Raw genomic sequence first — 15333 nt, forward strand, 5'->3', positions numbered from 1 at the left:
CATTTTCACTTTCACTTTCATTTTTTAATTTATTTTTGTATCAAAAGTTGTACAAAATTCAAGATATCGTTTTTTTTTTAAAAAGAACTATTATCGTTATCTGGAATATATATTTATAAATAGGCCACCTCACTGCTGCACTTCCGAATCAGCTTCGCGTTGAGTATTTTGTGTCAGCATGCACTGGTCGTGTGTCCGGCTGGATCCACACGGGAATTGACTTAAACATAACCTAACAAGTGATATAGTGGTATAGTACATAGTATGAATGTTGATGCCACCGTGGGCACGCACTCGGCCCACGAACATGCACACATCGGCACAGGCAGTGTGATTAGCTAAGCATAATGTTCGTTGTGTCGACAGGCTCCAGCAATGTCCTGAATCTCTCGAGTCCCTATAAATATGTACAACACAATCTCCTCCTGACTACAACTCTAGGTGTGGGCTTAGTCTTACGTTTAGGCAGTATATGGAAAGAGGCGGAATTCGTTAACAAAGATCTCTAGCTCTAGCTTAGCACTATGTCTAGGATGTGCCTTCTTCTTCGCAGAACAGGCTTTCGCTCACAGGCGTCCCGTGTTGTTGCCCCCGCTGGTGTTCTGGCCCCATGACACCTGGGGATGTGGGTGAGGATGTGGATTGCGGGTGGTCAGCCTCAGGGAGTTGCCATCGCCGTCCTCATCGATCACGTGCTCGTAGCCCTGATTAATGGTGCCACCTCCGTTTGAGCCGTAAATTTGCTGCAATTTATAATAAAAATACCAGTTTATTTTAAATAAGTTTTGGATGATCAAAGGCTAGAATTACCTCGGCAGGACCCCCATTCACATTGAACACATCCTTAATGCTGATTCCGGCATTCGAAACGCGTCCACTTCTCTGATTTGGAGCCAGGGCTCCGTTGTTGTTAATCTACAAGATAAATAAAAAGCGATGTAGTCTTGCTTTTACTCCTTCTTTCACGCAGATCCTAATCTTACCGGCGCCCCAGTGGTAATCCCATACTCGTTTTTAGCCCCAAGTGTTTGCATGGCGGACTTCCTTCTCTCCGCCATCACCGAGTTCTTGCGCACCTCCAGCGCCCTGATGGTCTCAGCACGCATGGTAAGGCGCCGGGTGAGAATGGGCGTGGCCGGATTGTTCTCTGCATCTGCGGTGAGCTTGAGAAATCGCTTCTTAAAGGCCACGTCTAAGGTGCCGATTTGGCGACGGGGCTGGCGAGCCTTCTCCAGATTTTGGATGGTCTTTCGACGGGCTATGCGATCTGGTCCGGATCCCGAATCGTTGTCGTAGTCGCCATCGATGCCTTGTAATCTCTGTAAGTTCTTCACAATCTCTACAGCATGCTAGATGGATTAAGCAAATAAATATTTAAATATAGTTCCATTTAATTACATCAATGATAGTACGAACCTTATCTATTAGTTGATCCTGGGTAAGGTCCTCGGATTTCTTCTTGCAGAAGTTTAGTTCCGTGGAGGCCAGGATATGCGAGATGGTTCCGAAGCGATGGAACAACATGGCCGTAAACTGAATGACCAAAATCAGGGCGAAGAAGAACACAAACACCAGACCAATGGGCTCCAGTTGCAGATACTCCTTGGAGATATGAACCTGTACGAAAAATCGGATGAATTAGTGGAAGCTCTCGGGAATTCAAGGTCGGGTTAGTGACAGTTGACGTTTTGGTTTTGGGCACGGATAATGGCTGATCTCAGCACCAATTGTCGGTGATTGTGGCATGTTGAGGTTGAGGTGTGATACCATTCGGGAGGTTGGTTATATGTCGGGTTTGTTTATATAAATTTATTGGGACACATTGATACTGTGTGGATGTTGGAGGACCAATGAACATGCTTGCCATGACTCTGGGCACTATTCAGAAGGGAGGATATAGATTTATGGCTTTTGCAGTTAACCGTGTTTCTTGGGGGCAACTGTTAGAACCGCTTAAATGTCGAAATGTTGTTCTGTTGTTTTTACATGATGTTTTTCGTATGATTTATAAGCCTGAACCATTAGGATGGGGTTCAATAAAACGGGTAACAGTAACAGTAACAGAGAACAAAGGACATCATTAGCTGAGTTGGTGATGTGACATGTTGAACGGGTATTAAACACTTAGGGTTTAGAGTGAAACAGAGAGGAGAGGCAGGAAGTTAGGACCCTTCCAGAGGTTTTGGGGTAAGACAACAAACACTGAGAGCACAGTTGTACATAGTGGTAGTAAGTGGAACATCGTAATTAGCTTGATTTATAAACCTCAGATGTCTCTTCGATATAGGTAATGTTCGTTTTGACGCCCAACGGCCAAACGATGTGCAATTTGTCCTTGTTCAGTTGCAACAAGAATACAATCAGCACGAACAAGGCGTTGGCCATGAAAAACGCAAAGACCGACTTGTTCCGCAGCTCAATCAGATCAGAGGCAATGCGGGCCTTCGTGTCATGGTTCGGATCGTGGTTGCCAAAGAAAGAAATAAACCAAGAGATGTGTTAGTTCGTTCGGCCAACTTGGCAATTACCTCCTGTGTGGACTCGTCGTAGGTGATGTTCGTCCGGACTCCGAACGGCCACTTCACGTGGATGTTGTCCTTGTTCAGCTGCAGCAGGAACACGATCAGCACGAACAGTGCGTTGATCATAAAGAAGGCAAACACCGACGAGTCGCGCAGCTCCTTCAGATCTTTTGCTATGCGGGCCTACAAGAGCGTTATCCGATTTCGCGGCGATTTGTGGTTAAGATCGGTTTTGGGTCGGAATAATGTCCCGAACAAATATACACAAAGGCTGGCTTCGAAACACCGAAGACTAATCCTACATGCTTTCAGTGAAAACATACAGGAGTATATATAAAACTACACATTCCATGCTTGTTCTATATTTAAAACTGGTATTTAACTCTTTGTCTTTAAGTTCCCTAGCTTAAACTCGTTTGAATGACTTAACTGATTGACATTTACTTTTCTTAAGGTACAATTGTTTCACTTTAAGCTCTCTTTTATTTGCTTTTTTTATGGAGCAATAAACTCAAAAATACAAGCCAAAAAATTATTCCGGTTTCTAAATCTTGACTTTAAGCATACTTTCCCTTCAGTTCTTAGAATCTTTAGATATTGAAGCTAAAATAAATCGGACAAAAATACTCTCAATTTATAAAAGCGAGACTTTTGTCTAGAGAGAGTATCCTACATTATTCACAAATCAAATTAACTAACTAAAAACATTCAACAAACTTCCTGAAAACATAATTCGCATCTCACCTGCTCCACGGGATCATTGTCGATGGGATAGAGGTACTGGTCAATGAGGTCCTTCCAGAACTGAATCTCCGTGCTGGACAGGAAGTCCACCTCGCCCTTGCGCACATCCGGGTCTTCGATCCAGTACGGATTGGTAAGGAAGTCTCGCTCCTGCTTCGGCTCCGCTGAGGTATCCGAATCCGATACATCCGTCTCGTCCCCTGACTTCTCCGCCACCGAAGTTAGTAGATGATGATCCTTGGAGCCACTGGAGGTGGTTCTCCTGCGGCCATGTCGCGAGGCATGATGCCCGTGGGGATCCACAGCACTCTCGATGGTGTCCATACGCTGCTTGATCGTGTCCAAAGACTCGGCAATGGTGGTCAGCTGCTGTTTCTCGTCGGAGGTCTTACCGTGGGTACAGAAAATGCAGCGGAATAGCCCGGCGAGTGAGAATTCCACAGATCCCTCTTCGTCGCCATTGTCGCCAATTCCGCTCTGCAGGAAGCTGAGCATGCTCTTCTGCTTGACACGTTTCTTTGCCTCCTCGGCGGCTTTCTTCTCCGCCTCCAGTTCCTTCTTCGTCTTCTTGGCCACCACCTCGCGTGTGCCCCAGGAGACGACATTCAGGTTGATGATCGAGTACAGGATGAGCAGCAGGTACATAGACGGGATGGATAGTAGGTAAATAAGGCCGCATGTTATGCACCAGAACTCTTGCGGATGCAAACATGCGGCTATGAAGAATGATCCCACCATGGATATCAAGAAAATGGCCGAGGGTGAGCCTATTCCGTCCTCACCTAACTGCAAAGCCGTACCCACTATCACAGCCATCATAATCAAGGCATACGCCGTGGACAGGACTTGGGCCACAAACAGTTGGATATTCGATTTACAGGTGAAGCATATAAACATGAAGGCCAGGATGGGCACAATGTTGTAGTGGAAGGAGGTCCAGTTGTCAATCCGGAAGGCAGCTACGAAGGCACCCACCAACATAAGGAAGATGGTGCCCGGTCCCAGGATAGTGCCACCCATCAACATCATCTGGTAGAAGATGTACAGCAGGGAGATGTTGTCGTTTATCTTGATCGTGCGCTTCGCATCTGCCAGGAGATCCATGATATTGGCTATGGTCGAGGGCACCCATCTTCTTCGCTGATTGTAGAACTCGTTGAAGCCCTCGGGACAATGGGTATAGGCATCACTGGCGGCCGAGTACTCCACGCGATAGCCTCTCTGGAGAAGCAGCGTGCAGAGCCAACGGTCCTCGCCCTGATCGTACTGCACGTAATGACGCGCCTCATCTGACCGGGTGGTGTACTTCTTCATCACATTGTCGTCCATTAGGGCCTTGCCTCTGAACAGGGAGAAGCATCCGGGCGAACAGAGCACACATCCGATCATGTGCTCCGTGGCCTTCTGCAGCCAATGACCAATGGCGTACTCGAACAACTGGTACCACACCATGGGACCCGAGCCCACAGGATGGATGCGTCCACAGGCGGCGCCCAGATTCTTGTTCTTCTTCATTAGATCCACCAGAAGCGTCACCGCATTCGGCTTGAAGTCAATATCTCCATCCAGGGTCAGAAGGTAGGTGTTCTCCGCAATTGCATCCTTGCGGTCGACCGAAATCGGGAGCTCCATGAGGCGATGACCCAGAAGATAGTACATGTACATCACCTGCGACCAGCGTTTTCTGTGACGAATGCGATCCTTGTCCTTAAGATGAGTGATGAACTTGGTCTTGCCAGGAAGGGTCCACACCAGACGACCGCCATAGGGAGTGGGGTACTTCTTGGGCGGACGCAGCCTGATCGTGGTCTGGTGAATCTCGGAAGCAGCCTCGTCCATGGTGGCTATCAGGAGCTTCACGAACCTATTGCACTGGATATCGTCATCACTGTGGTCGGAAATTTCGAAGGCATCGTCGAAGAAGATGTGAGCTGTAATTTAAAATATTTGTTATCCACATTCAGCTGAAGCCTGATAAGGTGCTCACTTTCAAATTCATAATAGTCCGGATCAAGGACACGCAGATATTTCTGCGCCACACGACGGGCACATTGATCCTCGTCCATTCGCATGATGCTCTTCAAGAACTCAATCATCTCGTCCTTGGTCTCGTGCCACATGGTGGCGCAGGAATAGATCCTAGTGATATTGTCTGAGGACTTAATGGAGGGCTTGTTGGGAGCCGAAGAGCGATCTGTGTGCACCGAGATGGTCTCGTAGTACTCATCGCCCTTTTCCTTCTCAATCTCTGAGAGGTCCTGAGAGGGTAGATCCTGTTTTAGAATATTGTTTTATTATATAAAATAATCCTAACTTACCTCCGTTTTAACATCTGCCTGGTCGTCCCGCCTCCTGTTGAGGGCCATCGACTGATCAATGAGCAGGGAGGAGTACATGGGCCTCACAAACAGCTTCTCGGTGGTGGCCAGACGCTCACACTTGGGCGTCCAAATATGCAAAGCTATCCAGGTCTGACTCAGAAGCCACAGAATCCAGGCCCAGGCCATTTGCTCGGTCACAAAGTTGTTGAACCGGAAGTTTGAGGGGCTCGTGAAGAACAGGTAGTCCGGAATAGTGTCGTGGAAGAAGCAGGGATCATCAATCCGGATGCCACAGGCGGCAATCAGGAATGAAACGGACAGCGGCACGGTTAGGCTCACTGGGAAGGCGTAACTGAATCCCTGGATGAGGATCTTGCAGGCGAATTTGCCAAAGATGTAGCACAGGTAGGAGCCAAAGATCTGCAGTAGCAGCACATACACCACCGTGTTGTAGGCGGCGTCCACATCCACAGTGTCTATATTGGCCGATTCCAAGGTATCGGGCAGAACTCCGCCCAATCCCGCTGGCAGCTCGTAAACGATGATCTTGTGCGGTCCGAAGGCATCTCCGTACATGGAGAACAGATTGCCAGGCTCCTCGCCCTGCGCCCAATAGATCATCAGGGTGACGGTGAAGAAGAGCAGAATCTTCCAGATGGAGAGGAATATGTGGCAGAAGTAGCGGGTGTACTTCATCTCCTCCTTGATGCGTCCAAGAGCTCGCACCAGACCCAGCGGAGACTGCGGAGACACGTAGTTCTCCCACCAGCCACACGAGATCATGACACAGGCCACAGGGATGACCCAGAGCTCACGGCGGTTCTCTAGCAGTGGCCAGATCACCAAGCCCGTTACCTGGGCCGCCACCGCCGCCAGATCGATGATCACCTTCACGAACCGCTTGCCTTCCTTGGAGGTGCGCGACAGAAGGCCAAAGATGCCTGGGATTACGCACAGGCAATTGGTCAGCATGGCACCCTGGATCGCATCGATCTGGGGCAAGACCACGAACATCAGCAGTGCTGTGCCCACGGCACTCAGGCTCTCCATCAGCCAGACGAACAGAAAGTGCCCCGTCTTGGGCACCTTGAAGGTCTTAAAGAAGCAGATGCGGGCGGACCGGATCAGGGCTCCGATCTCCGGCAGGGCATAGGCTATCAGCAGAGCCCAAATCCAGGCCACACGCTCCTCCTCCGGCAACCGCACCACAAAGCTTTTGTCTCGACCCTGTTAGAAATAAAATTAGGATTTAGCTATCTTTAAAGATCACACTTTTAACTAAAGACGGATCTTACCAAGTCCTTGTTGCAGTACTCCATCTTCTTATCCTTGCGTACTTGCGACGTCATAAAGAGCATTGTGCCCTTGGCGATGACGCCACCGGTTAAAACTATGATAAAAGTAATCGCATAAGCGAAGATCTTGAGGATTTTGATGGTTAATTCTAGGCACTCCTGATTCGCCGTCGATCCAGTCTCGATTTTTATCGGTGGATCTCTGAACACATCCCATCCTTTAGTTTCTTGTATGGTGCGTTGGCTAAGAAAATGTATAAATAATTTGTTGATTAAGCTTTTACTTATTACGATTATTGTATATTGTATAGATCAGTGCCCCCTAGCAGTAATCCGATATAGATAAGCTCACAGACCAGTGATCTTTGTGCCTATTGCAATGCTGTTCGCTCGACTAGATGATCTTGACTTCCGGCATTTCCGACTCCGCCCTGCACTGAATTGAAAGTGACTGTGAAGCAATCTCGGCCGAAGCGGGCTTAATTACAGCTGTCTTGGCCAAGACAGTTCGGTTCCGGCTGCCGTTCCGCGGTAGTTAGTTAGCCAGCTAGCGATTTCCATAAATTTTTGACGAACTTTTTGGCCAAAGAGGTGGGCGCTGGAACCAAGGGTGAGTGGGTGAGAGGGTATAGACCTACCTGCCGCCGTAGATGTCGTGAGTCAGCGGCGAACTCTCGTCATCGGTGAAGTTATTGTCATCGCTGTCGCCGTGTTCACCGGCGCCCCCAGCTCCGGCTCCGGGCCCCGGCGGGGCCATTGGGCGATGCCGCATCGCAGACATCTCCCACGGTTGGTGCTAGCCCCCAATCTTGGACCGGAACGCAAATGTTCGGCTGCAAAGGGAGATGGAGGAGAGGTATGAGTGTAATTGCGGCTGGTTCGGTGATGGTTCGATAAGCCGGTTTTAATGGACACGCAATTTATGGGCATGGAAACGGAGCTCCCAAGGACAGGCGTCCTTTGACTCCTCTCTCAGACCGGTTTAGGTTTCAGGTCGTTCCCAGTTGAACCTTGAGATGAGCTTTTCTTACACGCACAGAAACAACATTTTATATTCAAGAGGGGACCCCACAAAATAGCCGTTAAAAGTACTCTGAACTTAATAGTTTTCTTGCCTTCATTCACATCATGCAAATATAATCAAAAGAAGCTTATGAAAATCTTTTCAAGAAACCAAAATATAATCTCATTCAAGTGATTCATAGTTTGGGAATCTCAGCGATTAAATTAACATCTCTCAGACCATGATTTTTCGCATCAACTTTTCACTTTCACTTGGGAAATTTTCAGCATGAAGTTAGCTTAGGAATTGATGGAGCCACGTAAGTCGCATGCGCAACTCGAGACTTGGCTTCGGGGCGGAGCACGGACACGCCTCAGTCGTTCCACATGTGGCACGGAACTGAAACCGATGTTGATGCCGGGGGGCTTCTTCTGCTTTATGGTAATTAAGTACGATTACTCGTTTGACTAGCAGTTGGATGTGGCGTTGGAGTTGCAGTTGCCTGCTCGTATTGTTCTGCCAATGAGGGCCTTGTGCCAGATTCCGGTCCGAGTGCAATATTTATGATTATGAGGCAAATTGAAGATGGTATTCCAATCGGAATTGCTGCCGGGCGATGGTAGAAGTTATGGGATATTACAAGAAATAAAAATTGTAAGCCGAGTCTATGGAAACCCATTACTAATTACAAATAGGAAAGACTTCAGCTGTGTGTCTTATCTAGAGGAGTATATATAATCTTTGAATCCACTTGAAAATGTATTCAAATAAAAGGAATCAATGTCAGTTTCAGGTTTTTTTGTTCTATATTGTCAATTAAACTGCATATTGATGACGATGGTCAGGAAAATCCAAGTAGTAAACCCAAATTATTGAATCCCAATGCATTCCTAAAAGTTCTTCATGTCATAGAACAAGTCGAACGAACTTAACGTAGTGGACGTGTTTAGAGATTCGTCGCTTGAGGAGGATTCTATCTGGGCCTTGGCTATTTCCTGCAGTCTGTAGAGCTTTTCCCGCAACCTCTTGCAAAGACCCGCAGGTGGTTCTATGCGGTTACAGATGATCGGTTCAACTCCTCCGCTCTGTCGTTGCCGGCTGGTGGAAGCATCTGAGTCTGCGGTTTTTTCTGACCCTTCGCTGCCTTTAGAAAGGATCTCCAGTGACTTGCTTTTCCGAGCCTTGCAGGAAGTGCTTGATTCACTCTCTGTACTGTGGGCCGTAATAGTGGCATACGGACGGAACCTGCAGTCCCGGCTAAGCTTCGTCACCAGACCAGATCTCTCGGTCTCGTAGCTTCGACGCAGCCCCTCCATGTGCCGAATAAGTTGCATGTTCGCTGGCAGGACAGACTTCTGAGATGATATCTTGCGCAGCCGTTTGGTGATCTCCACTTCGGCCATGAAGCACTTGACCAGTCGCTTTATCAACGCATTGAACTGCCGATCACTGAGGGGCTGCGTATCGACTTCCACCAGCCGGAACCGAACGTTGGCCAACTGCTCCGGCTGGATATGTCCCTTGGCCAACAACGGCGGCAGCTGAACACCCCGACCTCTACCCAATGCGGAGGTGCTCACCTGGGTCACATTAAAGGTCTCCATCTGTGGGCTTTGGGCCATCGATTGGGGACTCAAGGCCTTCGGCATGGTGTACGCGGAGAGCTCTGATGGAAATTTGTTGACAATATACAAAACAGGAATTTTGAAACCTTTACTGGTGGTCGGTAGTCTATAACATTACACAGACTGAATGGAATGAAAATGAAGGAAAATCCAATGCTATCGAGGATTTAAAATTTTAAGTTTCCTAATGGGATTCAAGTTTCGAACATATTTCAACATTGAAAAGATCTTTGTGTCATTGAACGAGCTGTCAAAATTCAAAAGAAATTCAGCAACAAATCAGTAACTTGGGTCAGAAAAAAGAATATTAAATGTAGTGAAAGCTTAAAAATTTTCATCCATGCAGCTGGGTAACAGCTGACTCAGCCTAAGGATGCTGTGGGTTGAATCCGACCCCCTTGTGGAGGATTCTGCGCACAAGGCGGTCATCGTGGCATAGGATGAACCACCCCAAATGGACAACAACTCCCACACATTCCCTCTACCCCCAAGAAGGTGACGCACAATTTTAGAGCTTAATGGAGGGTAAGGGTGGCTTTTAAGCACACATTTTCAGAGGAGTGGCAGGATGCTTTCGTGGCGGCCTGTCCTTGGGAGTGGGCCTGTTTCGGGCTTTATGGGGCAGGAACGAACGTGACGATTCAACCAGACCGTGTGGCCTAAAGGATAAGGCGTCGGACTTCGAATCCGAAGATTGCAGGTTCGAGTCCTGTCACGGTCGTTTCTACTTGCATCCATGCATTTCTTTTTTGCGCTGAAAGTTTCCTTGGCTGTGTCACTCTTTTTTTCTGCTTATTTATGCCTGATTATGTCGTTAAAATTGATTTAATAACCACTTTAGCATATATTATCTACTCGTTAAGTCATCTCCTCTCTTGTTTCTCAAGCCCCAATGGAAACCAGTTTCGTCTTAGCCTCTTTGGCAACTCAAAATGCGAAATCAATTTGATATGGGAAATACATGCAATTGAGCAACCATCGGACAGAAGACGGCACAAAACCGATTAACTTGGCCACTGCCATTGAATTGCGGCTCTGTTAAATGTCAAATGTCCCCTAGAATGGATCTCAAACACCAGTTGAACTTGGACTAGTACTAAGTGCGTCTTAATATTTGTCTTAAAATCTTTCAATTTCTAGACGAGAAATTCAGAAAATGAATACAGCAGCTCTTAAACTTCGAATTTTTTGGTATATTAATTAATTTAAAGTCCCTAGATCTATCTGTTAATGAACTTGTTTGGTATATCAAGACTTATGCATCGGGTTTGAAAGATTAATTGGTCTATTAAACTAAAATCATTTGGTTAAAGATTTAGCGAAAAAAAACTAGAATAATGTTTCAAATTAACTTGGAAAATATAGTCATTCAGTACCTAATCACTAGAATTTAACAAGTTATCAAGTTTAGAAATGAATTTAAAGCCCAGTTTATTTAATTCTTAGCAGAATATACTACCCAGAATGGAAATACTTTCAGACGAGCAAGGTCTATAATATCTAGATTCTCCTGGGTTCCAAAGGAACTTGGTAAATCCCCGGTTAGTTGAACTCAGTTAACCCTAGCCAGCCTCAACATTGGAGTACTTTTACCCACACAAAGAACGTGCTAGCCATACCAAATATGACCTAAGTGGAAGAAAATTCAAGTCTTTGAAAAAAAAACGACATAAAACCAATTAAGCATTCATGTCGACGCGTTCAATCAACGCCGAGGGGCCAGAAAGATCGAGCCCGAAAAGGATTACGACTCTGCAATTGACTCTCGGCGGAGTCAGAGATACAGGCATATTCTTTCTTATATATTCTGTTATAGATCTCCGATAGCCAACCGGTTGGACAGGAAGGCAAACTGGAGCGGGCGGACTGGAGGCCTTGCTGGAGCGGCATGTGGAGCCGAACTCTTTTGTGCTGCCCACAAAGAGACAATGGGGCACACAGCTGCAGGCGTTGGGCGATTTAATAATTTTTGTCTGTTGTAATAATCACATTAGCGCCAGGCGAGGGAATCGGAGGCAGGAGATGGAATGGAGGCGAAGTGAACGGCTATTGGGATGGAGCATAATGGACAAAAACGCTGCACATACCCAAAGATACATGGGCAAAAAAATATCACAAAAAGTGGCCAGCTATTTGCAGCTCCAAAGCCAGAAATAGGAAATAATCTGTTTAGTTTTAAAGGAATAATCGTATATATTTATTTTTTCGTTTTGGTACTGAATAATATTTAAACAGCAGCTGAACAGCACTCATTTATTTTTATATTTGACTATCTCAGCCGCGAGAAACTAGCCTTACAATTCCATGAAACAATGTAATACAAGCATTCATGAATTCAATATTGAACAAGAAAAACTTCTATCATGATTAATGTAATTGAGCAAAGTATGGACTTGTCTATAAAATAAATTCTATACAAGACTTATCTGTATCTTTTCCAACAGTATAGGCTAATATTTTGTTTCTCTGTATGTATAAACATATGTATCCGACTGATTGTTTGGGTTTAGGGGCTAAGACAGCGCCGCCAAAGAAGGCGAACAATTAAAACCTGCGCTCCACCGACCGCCAGTCAGAAAGACAGGCAGGAAAATAAAAAAAAGTGAAAGTCAGATACTTGTAAAATAAATGTTATAGAAATAAGTGAACACAATCTATGCGATGCCGATACAGATACAGATACAGATACAGATACATATATAGATACAGATACATGTTGGGGCTGCAGCAGTTGTTGCTGCTTGGGCTGGCGCATAAATTGATTGCTACACTTAACTTGAGCCAACTAGTCAAAACGGGAACGCGGCAATCGAACCGGCCACGCCGACCAGCTGCCGACTGAATGGATTGGATTGCCAATTGCCGATTGCCGGACAACCAGTTTTCGGCGGACTACAGGAAAACCAATCGAGTTGTGGCCAAGAAATATGCGCGGCTAGGAGTTAAGTCGCAGGCATTAAGTGAAAAATTGCTGGCGAACCAAGCCGGAACGAGCTGCGAGTACTACAATGGTGACATGGGGCCGAGATGGGGCAAGTTTTGTCTGTAGCGATCCAGGGGGGAACCGCAGACGCGGACGCGGACATCCATGGGTGTGGGTTCAATGTGCACCACTGGTCAGCTCACTGGGATTGGCCATTTAAGCGCTTGATTTATGCTTGCCACAGCGGAGAGCTACAATTGCTTGAAGGTTGCCTGCAATCCGATTGCAGGAATACCAGTATCATATCGAGTTGCGTGATTCATGTCCATCGATCTACGGCCATACATGTGGAGGCTGCGCCCAACTCTAAGCTTGGCAATGTTAAGTTATGAAGATTGGAAGAGCTTGCATCATCCAACCAAATTGTACAGATATTTCTACCTTTGAGATATCAGGTCTTGATATAGAAACCAAAATGTAATTAACATGAAATCGATAATTTATACGGATAATTTCTATGAACGGTTTTCTACAAACTGCAATAAAAGGGAAAATATTTCTGCAAAACAAAACCTATTAAATTTACGTATCTTGATTAAACTAAAAAGAATAAAACCAATTAAGCCAAAGATTAATTTGACCTAAATAAATATTATTGACATTTGTAACTTTATACTCATTTGTCAGCGTCACAGAATAACCTCATTTTGCTTCCTTTTGCAATCTAAAGAGACTCCTTAACTTGATGCCAACTCATTTTTTTTAAGTTCTTCCAACTTTTTATTTAATTTTTGTTTGCCTGTTTACCTTTTTACCGTTTTACCTGGAAATACATACATATACAACCTTTTTTGGCCAAAAGTGCAACCAAATTGAGTGACTCACAAAATCTTTTGTAAATTGGAGACGAAATCAATTAAAAGGCATTCAATTGCAGAAAATTTGATTGTTTTCGAGTGGTTTCATCAATTATGCTGTTAAATAATATGGATAGAGGGACAACCATCAATAGTTAAAATTGAATCGAAGCACTTTGATTATGCGAAATGAGTCACAGTCAAGCTTAATGTTTGGTTTTTACGTAATGCGTAAGTTGAATCGGAACTGACACTTTATTTTCTGTGTTATTCCGCTTCTTCTTTGACTTGAGATTCGAGAATGATTTGTCTTTTGTTGGGGTTTTTAATTCGGGCTTTCATTGATGACTGTATACCGGTTACCGAAGGACTTATCCAACCACCGATGAGTTGTCATATTTAATGAGTTAACATACACAGAGAAAGAAGGTAAAGCCAGTTTTAATTTAAAGTTTTTTCAGATGCTAAGAAATGTATAACGAGACTAGACTGCCGTAAAAGCTACATTTATTTATAACTGCCATTATTGTTGTATTGTATTTACTTATATTTAATGCGCCAAACAACAGTTAGGAGGCACTTGGTTTATGGAGAGAGAAAACAAATAAATACTGACTATTTGCAGAGGTTTGTTGTTTGGCTGCGAGCCACTCAAAATTGTGAGCAAAATTTAAATGAGCGAAGCGAACAGCTGAAGAATCGGAGAGAAGCGAGGCCTCGAGACAGAGGGGTTTGGTTAAACAGCTCGGACTGAGGCTGAATCTCGCCATGGAGGCGTCTCAGCGAATCTGATGGAAAATGCCAAACGGATGACTGGTTGGATTTAGCTCTATGAAGATGATCCAGGTGAAAATCTACCCCAGGTGACATTTCCCATTGGAACGATTCGCTGTGAAAGCTTTTCGAAAATAAATAAACCCCACTTAACGCGTGCTAAATGCCAAGAAAATCTTGAGACTCGCCTCGCGGGCCAACTCGCCTTGGGTTGCTAATTTAATTTTATAATTTATAGAACAAGTTCCTTGGTTTTTGGGTGTGTTGATATATTTCGACGAACGGGTTTGTGCTCCGCAAACAACGCAAATTGTTTCCAGCTTCGAAATGCTAAATAGCCAGATCCACTGCAGCTTATTCAGGGTAGTACTATGGTATAGTAAAAGCAAAAGTGTTGCCAACGAGTTAACCGAAAACCCGTTAGCAGCAGAAGTGGCTCGAAAGAAAAGCAAGAAGCTGAGGCTAATGCTGCTGCTGCTGCCAACGAAATAGAAAGAGATTCGTCGTAACTTTCACATGCAGATGTATGGCAAAGAAAATTGTACCGTTCGTTAGAGCTGACGATCGGATGACGGCGATGAAATGGCACAAAAGAAAAGGCCAACGAATCAGCGCGATTGTCTCTCACAGATAGCGAGAGTGAGAGAGTTGGCCAGGTGAATGTTGCTCCGGTTAAGCTGGCTATAAAAAGAACAGAGGAATTCCAAGACACAGAGACACTTTTCACTGCTTTCGGCCAGCGATTCTGCATAATTTGGCCAGCTGGAAGCTTCTCTCTCCTTTTCTTATTTTCGCCTGCGTGGCCCACTGATTTTCAAATTAAATTTCGTGCGAGTATTTCGTATTTGATTTCTTTTCATTAATTTTTTTCTCTTTTGCTGGCTGGTGTTGGCCGTGTGTTGGTGGTAAAATGGTTGTTGTTGCTGCTGCACTAAACTTTTGGCCGCACACACTGGCACTCGCTCACAGACACAGGCACACTCACTCGCACACGCATGCGCGCACGTACCGTTTTGTAAGACGTTTCTCTCTCCGCCTCGTTTTCTTTCGCTGCTGTCCGCGGTAGCTCTTTTCGAGTTCGTTGTCTTCGCCAAACTGAATTGAAGTCTTTCGTTTTTGCCCATTGGAAGTGGCCCGCTGCCAGCTGCGGTGCGACTGCGCTGTCGCTGGAAGTGAATTTTTATGAGCGTAAAAGCTTGTTTTTGTTGTTTATATTTTTTACTTGGACCGCCGCTGCCTGTTTTTTTGAAGTGGTGAGTGGTAACGGTT

The 15333-nt window shown here is 45.4% G+C and overlaps 2 protein-coding genes and 1 non-coding gene across 6 annotated transcripts; 1 reads left to right on the forward strand and 2 right to left on the reverse strand.

Annotated features, from left to right (window-relative positions):
* Positions 1-2: 2 nt before the first annotated feature.
* On the reverse strand, positions 3-15221 carry kkv (hyaluronan synthase-like protein kkv). 4 transcript variants are annotated; one of them, XR_015270235.1, is made up of 11 exons: positions 15074-15166; positions 7521-7715; positions 6883-7126; positions 5585-6814; positions 5254-5524; positions 3267-5197; positions 2266-2705; positions 1417-1617; positions 984-1349; positions 811-915; positions 3-743 (listed from the first exon to the last, which is right to left on the reverse strand). XR_015270235.1 is itself a non-coding variant. In XM_020943921.2 (11 exons), the coding sequence occupies exons 2-11, from the start codon at positions 7661-7663 to the stop codon at positions 567-569; spliced, it is 4845 nt and encodes a 1614-aa protein (XP_020799580.2). In that variant the 5' UTR covers positions 7664-7715; positions 15074-15221; the 3' UTR covers positions 3-566. The 4 variants fall into 4 exon arrangements, 3 of the variants coding, with proteins under 3 accessions (XP_020799580.2, XP_020799581.2, XP_020799582.2); XM_020943921.2 differs by having other exon boundaries at positions 2529-2705; positions 15074-15221; XM_020943922.2 differs by having other exon boundaries at positions 2266-2442.
* LOC110177271 (uncharacterized) lies at positions 8669-10214 on the reverse strand. The gene has a single exon (XM_020943924.2). It carries the CDS (start codon positions 9532-9534, stop codon positions 8776-8778), a length of 759 nt encoding a protein of 252 aa, XP_020799583.2. The 5' UTR covers positions 9535-10214; the 3' UTR covers positions 8669-8775.
* On the forward strand, positions 10159-10231 carry TRNAR-UCG (transfer RNA arginine (anticodon UCG)). Its single transcript has one exon. It is a non-coding gene; the product is annotated as a tRNA-Arg (tRNA).
* Positions 15222-15333: the final 112 nt, after the last annotated feature.

The sequence above is a fragment of the Drosophila serrata genome, unplaced genomic scaffold (assembly GCF_035046125.1).
Source record: "Drosophila serrata isolate PLE 108 unplaced genomic scaffold, ASM3504612v1 contig_156, whole genome shotgun sequence".
In the NCBI taxonomy this organism is placed as follows: domain Eukaryota; kingdom Metazoa; phylum Arthropoda; class Insecta; order Diptera; family Drosophilidae; genus Drosophila; species Drosophila serrata.

Coding starts and splice junctions, on each gene's coding strand:
- kkv (XM_020943921.2), bottom strand. CDS start 7,663: ATGTCTGCGATGCGGCATCGCCCAATGGCCCCGCCGGGGCCCGGAGCC. Junction 2,706..3,266: donor ACAATGATCCCGTGGAGCAG/GTGAGATGCGAA, acceptor ACGCTCTTGTAG/GCCCGCATAGCAAAAGATCT. Junction 744..810: donor TGAATGGGGGTCCTGCCGAG/GTAATTCTAGCC, acceptor TATAAATTGCAG/CAAATTTACGGCTCAAACGG.
- LOC110177271 (XM_020943924.2), bottom strand. CDS start 9,534: ATGCCGAAGGCCTTGAGTCCCCAATCGATGGCCCAAAGCCCACAGATG.